Source organism: Phyllostomus hastatus, unplaced genomic scaffold (assembly GCF_019186645.2).
Source record: "Phyllostomus hastatus isolate PE091 unplaced genomic scaffold, TTU_PhHast_1.1 phas_scaffold_585, whole genome shotgun sequence".
Lineage (NCBI taxonomy): Eukaryota > Metazoa > Chordata > Mammalia > Chiroptera > Phyllostomidae > Phyllostomus > Phyllostomus hastatus.
The window spans coordinates 18783154-18799634 of record NW_025334037.1 but is presented as its reverse complement, the minus strand read 5'-3'; the positions used below and the strand labels follow the sequence as shown (position 1 = coordinate 18799634).

Here is a 16481-nt window from a genome sequence, read left to right as displayed (position 1 = left end):
AGTGATTATATAGGAGTTGATGGTACTTATTCAAATTTTCGTTATGCTTTAAAATGTTAGTAAAAAATTTGGAAAAGGAAAAGAGTGATTATATTCTATTGACAATGAGAATGCTTTGATTATCTAAAAGTAAGAAATAGGAAGGGAATTGCTATTTACTATTTATTTGTAAGAAGATAAATACATGAAAGGAGCTGAGTTTTTGAATATTCCATATCACCCATGTACCTGTGAAATTTAACCATGGATTCTGATAATATTTTTTTTTGTATTTATAGCTATTTCAGAGATGCCTTATGAAGGTTTTGCACATTGATTTATGGAAGTGTTATCTTTCATATGTCCGAGAAACCAAGGGCAAACTACCAAGTTACAAGTAAGTTAAGTCAGGATCTTCAGAGAACACAAGTGACCCGAAGCACACAGTCAATCCCACAGTAACTCACAACTTCTCTTAACTCCAGGGAACGAGATGGGCTTGCTGTCCAATGTAAGAAAAAGCATCTTATTACTTGTCACAGCCTCACTCTTGGCAGGTTATGGTGCAGTGTGCTAAATTAATGTCATCACTAGGCTAAACAAAAGAACTTGATGTACTTCTAAAGAAGCCTTAAAATTTTTGTTTACGTATACAAAATGTTCAAATAGTATTCTGATCATATGATCAGGAGTTATGATTATGTTTTAGTTATAGATACATTTTAATAAACACAATTTTTTAAAACATGTTTTTCACATTTATTTCAGAGAAAAAATGGCTCAAGCATATGACTTTGCACTGGATAAAATTGGGATGGAAATTATGTCTTACCAGGTAGAGTTAAACATTTTTTAATATATACACTTAATAAGTTTGAAAATGTGAAGAAAGTAACATTTTATTTTATTTCTTAGATTTGGGTGGATTACATCAATTTCTTAAAGGGCGTGTAAGTATTTCTATGGTTTTTTTTCCCCCACTGTGCACAGTTGATTTAGCTATAGTTTAATTGATGGCCTTTCTTATCCATACCAGGGAGGCTGTTGGGTCTTACGCAGAAAATCAGAGAATAACAGCTGTCCGAAGGGTTTATCAACGAGGTTGTGTTAATCCGATGATCAACATTGAACAACTCTGGAGGGACTATAACAAGTATGAAGAGGTAAATTAGGCCAGAGTAGTTATTATAACCAAGTCAGTTTAATTTACGTGCCTTGTGGATTTGGGGTTTCTAGCCTTTCTGGTATTAGGTACCTGGGTATCAGTGCTGCACATGTCTCTTTTTATGTTAACTATAATGAAAGAACACTCTTGATGTTTTTGCAAGGTTTTGAGAGTCTCATATTATTGACGAGTTGTTTTCAGAGGATAGTCTGGAAAAATTGAAATTCTAACAACTTTTGTTCAGTGCTAAACTACCCACACAATCGTACACATACATTGCCGTGGCTCTCTTATGAAATGGTATTTTTTCAAAAGTGTTTTAACAGCCCTGGCTGGGTTGATCAATTGGTTAGAGCATCATCCTAATACCTGCCAGGGTTGCAGCTTTGATCCCTGGTCAGGGCACAGAAGAATTAGTCAATGAAGTGGAACAACAAATTAAGGTTTCTCTCTCTCTCCAACCACCCCTCTGCTACATTCTCTCTAAAATCAATTTTTTAAAAATTCTTTATATGTTCTGTGATTTGGAAGAACTATGTAGAATATTGAAATCATTCCCTCATAGGTATGAGCAGTGGTTCTCAAAATTTTTGGTCTTGGGATTTTAAAAATATCGAAGACCACAAAGAACTTTTAATTTTAATATAGGTGTTACATGTCAAATGTAGCATATTGAGGTCAAAACTGAGATGTTTTAAATACTTTTTTAGTCATTTAAATTTTACAGTAATAAATTCTTTACCTTTTAACATAAGTAGCATTAAAACAAACTGTATTTTCCAGAACAAGAAAAATTTTAGTGAGAAGAATGGCATTGTTTTGTATTTTTGCAAATTTCCCTAATATCTAGCTTAATAGAAGAGAGCTAGATTTTATCAGCTTCTAAATTCAATCTGCTATGGTATTGAATGACATGTAGCCTCTGAAAACTCCAGTGTGTTTGTAGTAGAGGCAAATAATGTCTTAGTATTATATGAAAATTTTTTGATATCAGAGACCCCACCGAAAGGGTCTTGGGACACAGGAATCCTCCGTCTACTCTTTGAGAACTCCTAGACATGAATGATAATGTTCATGTCTATCCCCTACCTCTGCATTTATTTTTTTATTTCTTTTTTCCCCCCACATGGCTGTTCACCCACACGAATCTCTACATCAGTCTTTATTACTGATATTAGAATTGTATGGGAAATAATGGAGTTTTTCGAAATCATTCCCTAACTTTAGAAATTTCTGAGATACAGAAATTTTATTGCCAGTTCAGTAAATGAATAAGTGGACCATTGTACTAATATTAAAATATAGTTAATTTAAAACTAGTATGTTTTCCTTTGTTTTTTCTTAGGGTATCAATATTCATTTAGCTAAAAAAATGATTGAAGATCGGAGTAGAGATTACATGAATGCTAGACGCGTAGCAAAGGTACAAAATTCTATCAGACCACTTGTTTTACTGATTGTTTTGTATATATTGTTTACATAAGAACTTTTCCTGTCTGGTATTACCCTTTTAATATTTTCACTCATTAAGAGTCTTAATGACAATTACATTGCCTGAGCCAAAGATAGATTTGAAATGAAATACCTCTTTACATACCTGTAAAGGGGCAAAATAGAATAAATCAGGTTTGGAAGAAAGTTTTCAAATATAGAATCAGGTCATAGAGACAAGGTTCCAACTAGAATTAAAGAAGTTTTTATCCTTCCCTCCTGTGTGCTCATACGTATCTGAATACTGTCCCACTCTGTTGTCCAATAACAGCTGTCAGGGACAGACTTTTGTCCTGTGAACATACCTTTCCATTAATTGACACCATGAGAAGTTAGGGAAAATAGCCTGGTAATAGAAACTACTGAAATTTAAAAAGACAGATAGTTTCTGCACAGGTGGCCGTAACGATGCCACCAGATCATCAGTCAAGTTGCTCTGTCCTGGACAGTGACCCCCTAGATTACCTGTAGAGAGGGCCCAAGGGTGTTCCCTTACCCAGTCCTGATAACCTGTTCCTGGGGAGGTTAATCTCTGTGATCTCTCTCCCTGCTCTTAAATAGTTTTTAGATTATGTTAACGAAGTGCCATTTGGAAGAAATAGACATTTTAGCAAAGTATTCCAAACTAATCAACTCCATCCTGTTTATCTGTACATGTGAGTTGTTCCTATGCTCATCACAGAACACTAAATGTCTGTTGTCTAGGAATATGAGACAGTAATGAAAGGTTTGGACCGCAATGCTCCCTCAGTGCCTCCTCAGAATACTCCTCAAGAAGCTCAGCAGGTAGATATGTGGAAGAAATACATACAGTGGGAGAAGAGCAACCCTCTTCGTACAGAAGATCAGACGCTTATAACAAAAAGAGGTAATAAGATTAGACCTCCTGGGACTCCAGTTACATGTGTGTTAGTCCACTTGATACTGTCCCATAGGTTACTGAGGTTATTTTGTACCCCCAGTCTTCTTTTCTCTTATGGTCTTCAGCTTCAGTGATTCTTACAGGTCTACCTCCATGTTCACTGAGCTTTATTTTATCATATCCGATGTCCTGTTTAGACCATCCAGTAAATTCTTTACTTCAGATATTTTACACTTCAGTTTTATAATTTCCATTCTAGAAATTTTGGGGTTTTTTTACAGTTTCTATCTTACAGTTTCCTTTTCTCTGTTGCAATTCTGTATTCATTACCATCTCTTTCTTTATGTCCTTGAACATATTTATACCAATAGTTATAACATCTTGGCTAATTTCAACAACTGGGCCATCCTGGTGTTGGTTTCCTTTCTCTTGACTGTGGGTCACATTTTCTTTTGGACTTTGTACATATGTACAAATGAATCACTGCAAAGCTGGATTTTGTTATCTTCCTCGGAAGAATGTTGAGTTTTATTTTAGCAGGGAGTTAAGTTACTGGCAGATCACCTGGACCTTGTGGTGGGTTGGATGGGTCTGTTTTAGTTGTGCCCTTAACCTCAGGGTAAATCTCATAGTTCTGGGACATAGTCTTTACTCCTAGGACATAATGGAAAGTACAGGGTGTTTACCCAGACCATGTAACTTGCTGGGGCTCAAATTCCAGACTTGGTCTCCATTACAATGGGCAGCTGCTGAGATATCTGTCCAGCTCTTTCAGCCTTCCAGCTTTGCTTTCTGCTTGGGCTCTTTGTATTCTTTCCTGTGTATGTATATTTTGGGGGTCAGCTAAAGATTTGAGGGCATATATGCCTAGATTTTCAGGCTCCACCATCTGTGGCTATCTCTTTTGGGGAATTTCTCCCCTAGTTTTCAGCTGCTCTCATAGCTCAGATCTCAGTGGTACGCATCTCAAGCCAGTAAGACTTCAGCATTTGACTTGGGTCCTAGATATCCCTGAGCCTGACACACAGGGGCACACCCTTGAGGAGAAACACCATATTAAACACCGCTCTCACCCAGTGTGGTTCTGAGTTTTTAGTAGCTCAGTCTTCTCTGGTTTCTGTTGTTTTGGCCACTCTCCAGTGCTTTTAAATGGTTGCTTCTGTGTTTTTCCCCTTATGAATTTTATTTCTAGGAGAGTCAGTCTAATACACACTACTCTGCCATTGCCCGAACTGGAATTTGGAACTTTCAAAGATTCCTCACTCTTGCCTTGCTTGCTCTCTTACCCTTATGCCTTTGAAATACTGGGTTTTGTTTTGTTTTGTCTTGTTTTGTTTTGCCTACACTGTTTTTGTATCTACTCCTGACACCCTTGGTTTCCGCTTGCTGTGTCATCTGATCAGCTTCTATCCCTTCAGGTTTCTCTTTAGATGTCAGTTCCTTAGTGAAGCCTTTTTTGAGTCCCTAAGCTATGTTAAGTAAGTTTCAAGAGTACCCTGTACTTTCCTCATCACAATACTTCACTCTTTTTATGATTGCTCTCAATGTTTTGTTTTGTTTTTTCAATATACTGCAGACTTCTTGAGTATAGGAAGTCTTACTCACTGGTGTAATCATGGTGCCTTTCACATTCCTAGCATATAGTTGGTGCTCAATAAATATTAACTTAAATGATGGATGGCTAGATGGGGCTTGGGAGGATGATGGTGCCAGATGTCACTAAAGCTTTTATTTCTAGTTATGAATCATTATTGAGTGCCCTATCTTAGCTTAATAATTTAATGGTGATGCCTGTGTTGATAGTTTCATAAATAATATTTATTTTAATTGAGTGTTGTACCTGTCTTTCCTTAGTTATGTTTGCTTATGAACAGTGCCTGCTCGTGCTGGGCCATCACCCTGACATTTGGTATGAAGCCGCCCAGTACCTTGAGCAGTCGAGTAAACTGCTAGCAGAGAAGGGGGTGAGTATTCCTTTTAGTCCCTCCTGGTCTTTTCATGGTTTTGGTGTAGAAGTAATTTGCTAAAAATGTAATGCTGAATTTTGGTTATAAAGAGTGAATGTTGGCCCAGGCTGGTGTGGCTCAGTGGATTGAGTGCCAGCCTGCGAACCAAAGGGCTGCAGGTCCGTTTCCCTGTCAGGGCACATGCCTGGGTTGTGGGCCAGGTCCCCAGTAGGGGGCTCATGAGAGTAACCACACACTGATGTTTCTCTCCCTCCCTCCCTCCCTCTCCCTCTTTCTAAAAATAAACAAACAAACAAACACAAACAAATAAATAAATAATTTTTAAAAGAGTGTTAATAACTTTATGTCAATATGAATTTTAGTAACACTTTTATATAATTGGACTTCCTTAGTCAGAATTGAAATAGATTTTTAAATGTAGTATAGTGATGAATCATTTAGAGTACTTTATGATTTTTGTATTAAAATAATGGAATAAGTCTTTGGAATATTTTTAAAATCCAGAAGTGCATATGTGTCTGAATGTACATACATAATGAGTGTGTATTTTATTCTTCTTAAGCTATATGAAAATTATTGAGTGTGAACTTTTTTTTTCCTTCTAGGATATGAATAATGCCAAATTATTTAGTGATGAAGCTGCTAATATATATGAAAGAGCCATAAGCACTTTATTAAAGAAGAATATGCTTCTTTATTTTGCATATGCAGATTATGAAGAGGTGAGTAAAAATAATTACAACTTTCTTATAAATGGATTTTTTACTGCAGGACTGGATTTTTTTTTTTTTTTCTGGCTATCTCTTTGCCAAGAATATTGCTTTGGTAGACAAAGATGATGCAAAATGAACACTTACTAGTCCTCAGCTTATTATATATTTATGCTCAAAGCAGGTGCCACTGTGGGGTGCAGCCTCTGGATTCCTCAGAGCTCAAATCCTGCTTGTTTAGAGTACATATTTATACCCACTTCTTCTCTACCACCTTAGAGTCGCATGAAGTATGAGAAGGTTCACAGTATATATAACAGACTTCTGGCAATTGAGGATATTGATCCCACCTTGGTGAGTAACGTTACAGATCTCTTTCCCACTTGCAGTCTGCTTAAACAAACAAAGAAAATGTATTTGTGTACAATAAAATTCACTGTTTTTATTGTGTAGTCCTATGAATCTTGACCAATAACATTGAGTCATGGGACTGCCGTCATAATAAGATATAAAACACTTCAATCACTTCCCAGAATTTCCTCATGTGACCCTTTGTAGTCAACCCGTCTACTTTCCCAATCCCTGGCAATCACTGATCTGTTCTCTACTCAGTTTTCTTTTTTTAATGCAGCAATATGAAACAGCCACAGTGGGGCTTTCTCTATCTAACACCTTCTTTGTGATCATGATTTGAAGCCATTTATGCCACATAATTACCTCATAATAAATATTTCTTTTTAAAAAATGGAGGAAGGAGAAACCAACATCCTGAGAAGGGATTGGACAGAAATTCACTTTGTCCTGAATTCTGCTCTGTAATAATGGTTTTCAAAGCCCTGAGTTTCTGTAATAGCGCAACAGAGCTCTCTCAGCCAAGGGAAGTGGGGACAGGCCAATGCATGGGGCTCTGGACCCTCTGCCTCGAGTCAGCTACAGCTATACTGCTCTTTTGTTTGTTTGTATTGGCATTCCACTGCTGTAATTGTTGGCATTTATTAATCATTTTTTAAAATTTTTATTTATTGACTTTAGAAAGGAGGAGGAGGAAGGTGGGGGGTTGGGGAGGGGGGGAGAGAGAGACAGTGATTTATTGTTCCACTCATTTATGCATTCATAGGTTGATTTTTGCATGTGCCCTGACTGGGGATCGAACCTGAAACCTTGGCATATTCAGATAATGCCCAAACCAACTCATCTACATGGCCAGGGCTTAATAATCATTTTTAAATTCATTTAGCAAACTGCTCTGTACTGTGCACTGTGCTGGATTCCAGTAGTATAACGGCAAATTAGATAAATTTTCTTTTCTCAAGGAACTCATAGTTCATTCATTTTAGCACTCATCTGTCAATACTGGGTAACAGTTTGATGTCATGAAAACTGGGCAGATAAGGCCCTGGTTAGTGTGGCTCAATTAATTGGAGTGCTGTCCTGTAAACCGAAAGATCGCAGGTTTGATTCCCGGTCAGGGCATATGCCTAGGTTGTGGGTTTATCCTCAGTGGGGGCGGGGGCGCGGGCACATCCTGGACGGCAACAGATGGATATCACTCTCTCTCACATGACTGTTTCTCTCTCTCTCACATCAGTCTTTCTCTCTCTCTCTCTTCCTTCCTCTCTTCTCCTTCCTCCCCCTCCCCCCCGACTTCCACTCTCTCTCAAATCAATAAACATATCCTTGGGAGAGGATTAAAATAATAATCATCATCATAATAATAATGTTAATACCAGAACAAATTGGCTTATGGATTTAGATAGTGCAATATCTATAATTTACTTTCTCATTTCTTGGGTATACATGATTCCTTTCTTATACAGAAAAACATACTAGTATTGGAATAAGGTAAATCTGTTTTGGATGCTACACGGATCCCATTCTACCTTAACTGATAGAAAACAAATACTTGTTTTTGCATAGGTATATATCCAGTATATGAAATTTGCAAGAAGAGCAGAAGGTATCAAATCTGGAAGAATGATATTTAAAAAAGCAAGAGAAGATACCAGAACGCGCCATCATGTCTATGTTACTGCAGCGCTTATGGAGTATTACTGTAGTAAGGTAAGGGTGGCACTAGAATAGAAAATAGTTTCCTTTATCTGAGATACATTAATTAAAAGAAAGGTATTCCTAGTTTTTGTCATTACTTTTTTTTAAGATTTTATTTCCTTATTTTTAGAGAGGGAAGGGAGGGAGAAAGAGAGAGAGAAACATCAATGTGTGATTGCTGGGGGCCGTGGCCTGCAACCCAGGCATGTGCCCTGACTGGGAATCGAACCTGCGATGCTTTGGTTTGCAGCCCACTCTCAATCCACTGAGCTATGCTAGCCAGGGCTGTCATTAAGTTTTAATTGGTCATGTCATAAAGTATATCTAAGTGTATCTGTGTACAGTTGCATGGAGCATTAATTCAGACCCCCACTGCCTGCAAATTTCTGCCTTAGTAAACTGCGTATTTCTGAATCTAAACCCCCTTGAGTGGTTTCTAGCTCAGCAATTTTAACTTAATATGATTTTAATTCTTATTGTACCTTATCATGTTTAGATATTATAGTTTTAATATCCCTTTGAGTATCTTGTTTGTTGTTTTGTGGAAATAACTACTTCCCTCTCTTTACTTCTAGGACAAATCTGTTGCCTTTAAGATTTTTGAGCTGGGGCTAAAGAAGTATGGAGACATTCCAGAATATGTTCTGGCCTATATTGACTATCTTTCTCACCTCAATGGTAAGTAGATTCTTGGTCTATAATGATTACTTAATATTAAGCCATCAGTGTCATTCTCTGAAATTATGTTGCTGGATTTTTTCCTTTATAAATGTGTTATAATTAGATCCTCACACCAGAATCAGGTACTTGACAGGCACTCAAGAAATATCTGTGACCTGTCAACCACGAATTTATATTCATCAGGAAATAGTAGATGCCTTTGACTCTGCATAAAGAATGGTCTGTGTTGCATCATCAGAAAGTCCCATCAATAGTAGGATAAAGCCACAGGTTTAGAGTTGGGAGACACAGAGTTGTTGATGCTCATCTCTGATGACTCTGGGCAAATCATCCCTTGTGCCCAGTCTGGGGTTGAGGATGATAGGATAGGACAGACAAAAACAAACAAAAACTCTAGCCACCAAAATTCAGAGATGCTCAAGTAGTAAAGTAAAATGCTACTGAGGAAGCAAATTAAAAAAACAAACATTATGTTTATTTAACATCTTTAGTTTTATTTCCCTGTTCTATAATAATAATAATAATAATAATAATAATAATAATAATAATAATAAAATAGCTATCCTCTGTTGTGTTCCTACCTTATACCAGGCACTGAGCTAGGAGATTCTTACGTACATGTATGTACCTCATTTAGTTCAGTTAACCCACAGTCAAGGATGTGTAATTTTTTGACTAGAAATTATCTCATTAAAATTGATTTAAGAAAACAATACATAATTATATGCTATATAAATGATTATATAACTAGATAGCACAGGTATATATCAATGAAATGAGAGTTTTCAGAAAATATATAGCATTTTATATACCTAAATAGTAGAAAAGAATAAAAGTTAAATATGATTTTGTATTTCAGCTTAGTGATTCTACACTCTGGAAGAGGACTTAACTCTTAAAAAGTGAGACAGTGGAGCATTTAATTAAAAATCTTTTTTCTTGTATGAAATTAATCTTCCTCACCAATTTAAATCTTTTTGCTTTTTTAGAATAGTTACTAGTATGTACAATATTTGTTGTTCTAAAATGGAAACTGATATCTGATGTCAGCATTTTTGTCTTTTAGATAGTCCATCATTCATTCATCCATCCACCCATCTGTCCATCATTTATTCAGTACCTTCTGGTTACTAGGGTCTGAAAATACAAAGGTGAATAGGACCCCTTTCTTCCCCTCAGAGCATTCTCATGGGGGAGTCAGATGTGTAAATGTAATTACACCATCAGCTAGTCCTTAATTGCAGCATGAGTTCTGGGGTTTGGTGTGTAAACTTGGTTTAGCTTTCTCACCTGCAGAACAGTCATAGAGTACCTTTCATAAGGTCGTTGAGAGGATCATACGGGGTTTGCATGTGTTTGACTTACCTATGGAATATGGTACGCATATTATATATAAATGTTAACTACTTCTGATAGGGTGGCAATGATGAAAAATGTGCTAAATACTTAGGAGTCACAGAGAAGAGAGTATAATGTAAGTTCTGAGTACTGAGCACTGGAAATGTGGCTAGGCCAGAATGAAATGTGGTACACAGGCAAAATACCAGACTTCAAAGAATAGGTCTGAGAAACACTGTAAAATATCTTAAATTTTCAAATAGATTACATGTTGAAATGATAATAACTTAGATATATTGGGTTAAATGAAATAGATTAAAGTTAATTTCACCTGCTTTTACTCTTTTAAATGTGGCTAGCAGAAAATTTAAGTTACTTATTTGGCTTGTATCATATTTCTATTGGACAGTGCTATCTAGGTGCCATAAAAAAGGGGACAGGAGATGAGCAATAGTTCGTTTGCCAGATAAAGATATAAGAAAATGCATTATTCCAGGCAGAGAACCACGTAACAAGCAGTGGAAAGTTACGTGCAATGAATGGTAAAGAATGTGCCTTGAGCAAAGCATGGAGCACAGCAAAAAGAATAAAATGCAAGATTTACATACCATTTTTCAAAGTATAGTATGCTAAGTTTAAAGTGAAAGCCAGGGTATGGTGTCATCTTCTTTGGTTGAATACATAATGCACTCAATACATATTATTTTTCTCCAAAAAATTTTATTTTTCAGTATAAATTGAGTTTACATTCAGTATTGTTTGTATCAGTTTTAAGTTACAACATAGTGGTTAGACAGTCATATACTTTATAAAGTGATCCCCGATATTTCCAATGTATAGTTATTACAATATTATTGATTATATTCCTGTGTTGTACTTTACATCTCTGGCATTCAGTATGTTTTTAATACATGTTCAGTACATTTTAAACCTCGTGGTTTCACTTTGCAGGTGGATGTATAGTAAAACTGAATAACTACCCTGAGGCAATAACAACCAGCTACTCTGCTGGATTTTTTTTAATCTTCACCCAGGGATATGTTTATTTATTTTAGAGAAAGAGGGAGGTACATTGATGTGAGAGAAAGACATCGATCGGTTGCCTCTCGCACATTCCCTGACAACCCACAACCTAGGTATGTGCCCTGACTGGAAATTGAACCTGCAGACTTTTGGTGTACTGTGCGATGCTTCAACCAACTGAACCACTGGGTCAGGGCTCTGCTGGATTTTTTTTTTTTTTTACAATTTTATTTAGGTATAATTTATGAACCATAAATACACCCATTTAAAATATAATATTTAATAATATAATATATAATAGTAATTGAATAGGATCCTTAAATATTAATAGATCCATTAGAGCCTAGCAAAAAGTATCATTTTCCCACTTCAAACTACAGAGGACCTCCCAAGACAAGTTTTAATCCATTTCTAGTGATCATTCTTTTTTGTTTGTTTTGAATTTTTATGAGTTTTTTTGAGCCAGACTGATGACATATGCCTGGGAGCAAGATCTCAGATGCTCCTCTGGTGACCATTCTTAATTCATTTTCCATTTGCATATTTACCAGTCTAGATATTATTGGACCAGTACAAGAATTTAAACTTAAATATAGTGTCATCCTGGTGTTACAAAATAAGAAACTCAAGTGTATCTAAATTTGAGCTTGCCATCCTTCATATTCAATATATTTAAAAATTATCAATAGTCTGACACTTCTAATGTCAAGCAGATATGTAATTTTCATTATTTTTAAAAGGCAGATAGGGCCCTGGCTGGTTTAGCTGAGTGGATTGAGTGCTGGACTGCAAACCAAAGGGTCGCTGATTTGATTCCCAGTCTGGGCACGTGCCTGGATTGCAGGCCAGGTCTCCAGTAGGGGGCGCTTGAGAAGCCACCACACATTGATGTTTCTGTCCCTCTCTTCCTCCCTTCCCCTCTCTAAAAATAAATAAAAGAGGATGCCGGACTCAGATATGACAGTGTTATGGTTTTACATTACAACTGCAGTATACTAAGGAGGACTGAACTACAGGTAAAAAGACCTGGCTTCTAGTTATAACTCTATTACTCAGTAACAGTGAGCCAGATCTACTCACCTAATTTTTTTGAACCTCAAGTTTCCTCATCTATAAAAATTGGGTATGATAATAGTTTCCTTTCTGCATAGGGTTTTTATGAGTATTAAACAAGATAATACATGTGCACATATACTGTTGAATTGTAAACCTGATTTAATATTTAAAAACTCTTCTATCATCCTAGAGGACAATAATACCCGGGTTTTGTTTGAACGAGTTCTAACATCTGGAAGCCTTCCTCCTGAAAAGTCAGGGTAAGCCATTGTGAAAACTTGTTGGTCAAGTTCTAATGTGGCCTGTATATTTGAATTGTGATCTATGGAATGAATGTTTGTTTGTTGAGTGTAAGTTTCAGGAGAAATTCCCCTTCTCTCTTGAAACTTAACTTACAAATGCCTGCCTGTAATATTTCTATGCCTGTTTAAGATAATTATAGTTTAGTTTTTGCATACTGATAAGAATTGTTTTGAGAGATTTCTTAGCAATTTATTATTGAGTATTTTAGTATATCTTCTAGTTTACTATATCTCTAGAAATTGATGTGAACAGATTAGAAGTGTTCTGAAATGTTTACCTCCCTTGAGAGCACAGATTTGAGTCTCTGAGACTTAATTTTGGCTGTTTAGAATAGTGGTGAGGTATAAATTGATTTTCAGTGATCCATATTAAAGGGAAAAAATAGAGAGCTTTTATATTTTTATTCATACATTGAATGAAGAATGAATTCTACATTATATTTAATGCTACTCAACAAAAATGGCAGAGCCACATTTTTCTGGAGAAACTGGAAATCTATCCAGATTCATTTTTCTATTCTTCCACCTAGAGTTTACCTTTTCCAGGGTAAACTATCACTCTTATTGACCACAAAGGATGGGGACATATGCTAAATAAGTAAAAACTCACAAAAGAGCTTCAGCACAGAAGTATTGAGGGTGAAATATTACATCTATAATTTATTTAAAATATTTAAGCAAAAACAAAACTATGGCAAAATATTAACAATGATTAAATCTAAGTAATGATATATTTGTTACACTATTTTTCTGTAATTCGGAAATCTTTATAATGAAAAAGAGACATACTTTTCAAAATGGAGAGGGGGAACTTAAGGCTTTTTTTGTAAATGGACTCCCAGTCCCAAACCCAGAATAATTAAGTATTGATTATTTTCTTACAGAGAAATTTGGGCCCGATTTCTAGCTTTTGAAAGTAATATTGGTGATCTAGCTAGTATACTCAAAGTGGAGAAAAGACGGTTCACAGCATTCAAAGAAGAGTATGAAGGAAAAGAAACAGCTTTACTGGTAGATAGATACAAGTTCATGGATTTATATCCTTGCTCTGCAAGTGAACTAAAAGCACTTGGTTATAAGGTATGTACTTAGGATCAAGATGTGTGTAGTGTCCTGACTTTTCCAGCGTTCTAGAATCTCATGGATAAACTTTACTCTACATTCTGAAGTACAAATTAATCTAGTTTTAGGATAGATTTGCTCAGTTGGTTGGAGCATCATCCCATAGACAGAAAGGTTGCGGGTTTGATTCCCGGTCAGGGCACATACTCGGGTTGCACGGTGTGTACCCCGCTTGGGGCACTTACGAGGAGGCAGTCGATTGATGTTTCTCTCTCACATGGATGTTTCTCTCACTCTCTCACTTCCTTCCCCTCTCTCTAAAAGTAGCGAGTGTTCTTGAGTGAGGATTAAAAAAAGGAAAAAGAAGAGTTCAGGGATTGTCCTTGGGTTTATGAAACATTGAGTATCAAAAGTGCTGAACAAAATGAGTATTAAAATGAGATTTAACAAATGCTTTCATTCTTTCCCTGAAATTGTCAATGCCTAGTGTCTGGTGGGCAGATGGAGGTGTTGGGAGGGAAGCAAAGCAAAAGAAATCTCAATGTCATCTTAGGCATTATACTTTTTCTAATAGTTCTTAAAACTGATGAATGTCCCTGGTGACCAGTGTGGCTCACTTGGTTGGGTATCATCCCACAAACCGAAAGATTGCTTCTTTAATTCCTTGTCAGAGCACGTGCCTGGGTTGTGGGTTTGGTCCCCCATTGGGGCATGTATGAGAGGCAATCAATTGACGTTTCTCTCCCTCTCTCTCTCTCTCTCTCTTCCCCTCTCTTTAATTAATAAATGAATAAGTAAAATCTTTTTTAAAAAACTGATTAATGTATTTTGACAGGAGATCTTACCAAATGTAGTTCCTGTTGCATATGTGTAGGTATAATGAAGAAATATTACGGCTTGATAAATAAGTAAATTTCTTTGAGGAATCTGTATCTTTAAAACAGTGCTTCTCCATTGGGGCCCTGAGGAAATTAGCTTATCTAAGAATGGAGCTCCTCTGTGTAGATCACTTCATCATACGAAAACAAATCTGGCTACCTGAACCTGTTCGGACAAGGGGGAAGAATTCATGTTTATGCAACCCCAGAAACAGCCCTTGCTGAGAAGAGCCATTCTTCTATTACTTCTTGAGTTTTCTCTGTCATGTTAAAAAAGACCAAGATGGAAATTCTGAGGGAAGAGTCCCAGATCGGTCCATTGACTCTAACCAGCATTATAATGGGTACTCCTGACCATCACTCTCCTTTCCTCACTGCCCTCTTGTGGCCTGGGTCTCACCGTGCTGCTGTCCAAGCCAGATTAAAGTGTTTGAGAAAAATCACCCATAATTAACCTTTAGACCCTTTTAATAATGGAAGCTTGAGTCCTGTGCCAGCCCCAGATTCCTTTTCTGAGCTCTATGGGGTTACTGCTCAGGGCTGAGCAGGTTCTGCTTCTAGTTTTTAACTATTTCTTAGTGAAAAGCCAAAGGCATTTTAGACTGTGTGGATTTATTAGAAAAGGCTATTTCAACTTTGCCAAGATGAAAATGGAAATTAAGAAAGTTAATGAAAATAAAGAGCTATTTCCAAGTAGAACCACATCTTGAATATGAATTTTCCATCTTCTGTTTCTCTTTGTACTCTTATTTATTTTGGAAGGATTAATGTGCTGCTGTGTGTGTAGCATGAGAGAGGAAATGTGAGAAGAAAGTAATTTCCAACAAGCCTGCTAATTTAGATTTGCCACCCACTGCATTTGAGCACATTTTGAGAAAGTGAAATGCTCTTATTATCTCTTGATGGTGGCAAAATGGGTTCTTTTGGTTCTAGATGGGCAGATTGACAGGCTGCCTGTAGCAGAGAATCTTCTCTGGGGTAGGGTCTCAACAGGTGGCTGTATCGCTCGCTCCCTTTGGAGAGTGGTTCTCAGGCCTGTGCTCCCCATCCTCTCTCTGCTTCCCGGCGGTGGGACCTTGGAAACGGCAGAGCCTCTGTGAGCTCCACTCCCTTCTCTACAATGGAGATGTTGCTGTTTGCCTCATCAAAGAAGGAATAAATGGCTAAAATTGTTTGACAAAAAGGGATTGCTCAATAAGTGTTCCTTCTTCCTAGAATTGCGTGTTGGGGATAATTTTTTATTTAATTGGCAAATCTTATTAACTAACATCATCAATAAAACAAACTTTATTTTAGCTTTCATGAAGCAGATCCTCACTTAATCTAGCTTCCTCACTTAAACTGATAGATGTTGTTCAGTCCCAGTGGAAGGGAAGTGTCAGAAAAATACTTTATAGATTTTCTTCCAAATTACTCCACTCTAGTTGGTGCCCAATCTTATGTATTTACCCACAAAAGCCTGTATCTATCTGACAAAAGTCCCACCTGGCAACATTGGGTCTAAATGATTGTTAACTGGGGTTGGGTAAAGTTATAAAACACCAAATCTTTAGAGCCTTTTAGCTTTCTTTGTTGAGTGTTTAACAATCTTTACCATCAAGTTCTTGCATATTCCTCTCCATTCTTTCTGTGATTTTTACCCAGTTATTCAGTGTATCCTCGAGATTGTAGAACTGCACAATTATACTCTACAAGTCCCTTTTTCAGGTTTAGGATTCTTCTGTTCTGCATTTTCAGGATGTCTCGCGTGCTAAGCTAGCAGCTATAATTCCAGACCCAGTTGTAGCTCCTTCTATAGTACCTGTTCTGAAAGATGAAGTGGATAGAAAACCAGAGTACCCTAAACCAGACACTCAGCAGATGATTCCATTTCAGCCACGACATTTAGCACGTAAGCCATGACTTTAGATCCAGTACT

At 36.8% G+C, this 16481-nt stretch overlaps 1 protein-coding gene across 1 annotated transcript in view; it reads left to right on the top strand.

The window, feature by feature from the left end:
• CSTF3 (cleavage stimulation factor subunit 3) overlaps window positions 1–16481 on the top strand; it is a 71770-nt gene that overhangs the window by 52125 nt on the left and 3164 nt on the right. The window contains exons 5-18 of the mRNA XM_045825590.1: window positions 279–376; window positions 748–814; window positions 895–929; window positions 1016–1142; window positions 2490–2567; window positions 3341–3503; window positions 5352–5461; window positions 6070–6186; window positions 6454–6528; window positions 8092–8235; window positions 8799–8901; window positions 12512–12581; window positions 13508–13703; window positions 16301–16454. Coding sequence (XP_045681546.1) covers window positions 279–376; window positions 748–814; window positions 895–929; window positions 1016–1142; window positions 2490–2567; window positions 3341–3503; window positions 5352–5461; window positions 6070–6186; window positions 6454–6528; window positions 8092–8235; window positions 8799–8901; window positions 12512–12581; window positions 13508–13703; window positions 16301–16454 — 1537 coding nt within the window. The remainder of the gene's footprint in view (window positions 1–278; window positions 377–747; window positions 815–894; window positions 930–1015; window positions 1143–2489; window positions 2568–3340; window positions 3504–5351; window positions 5462–6069; window positions 6187–6453; window positions 6529–8091; window positions 8236–8798; window positions 8902–12511; window positions 12582–13507; window positions 13704–16300; window positions 16455–16481) is intronic.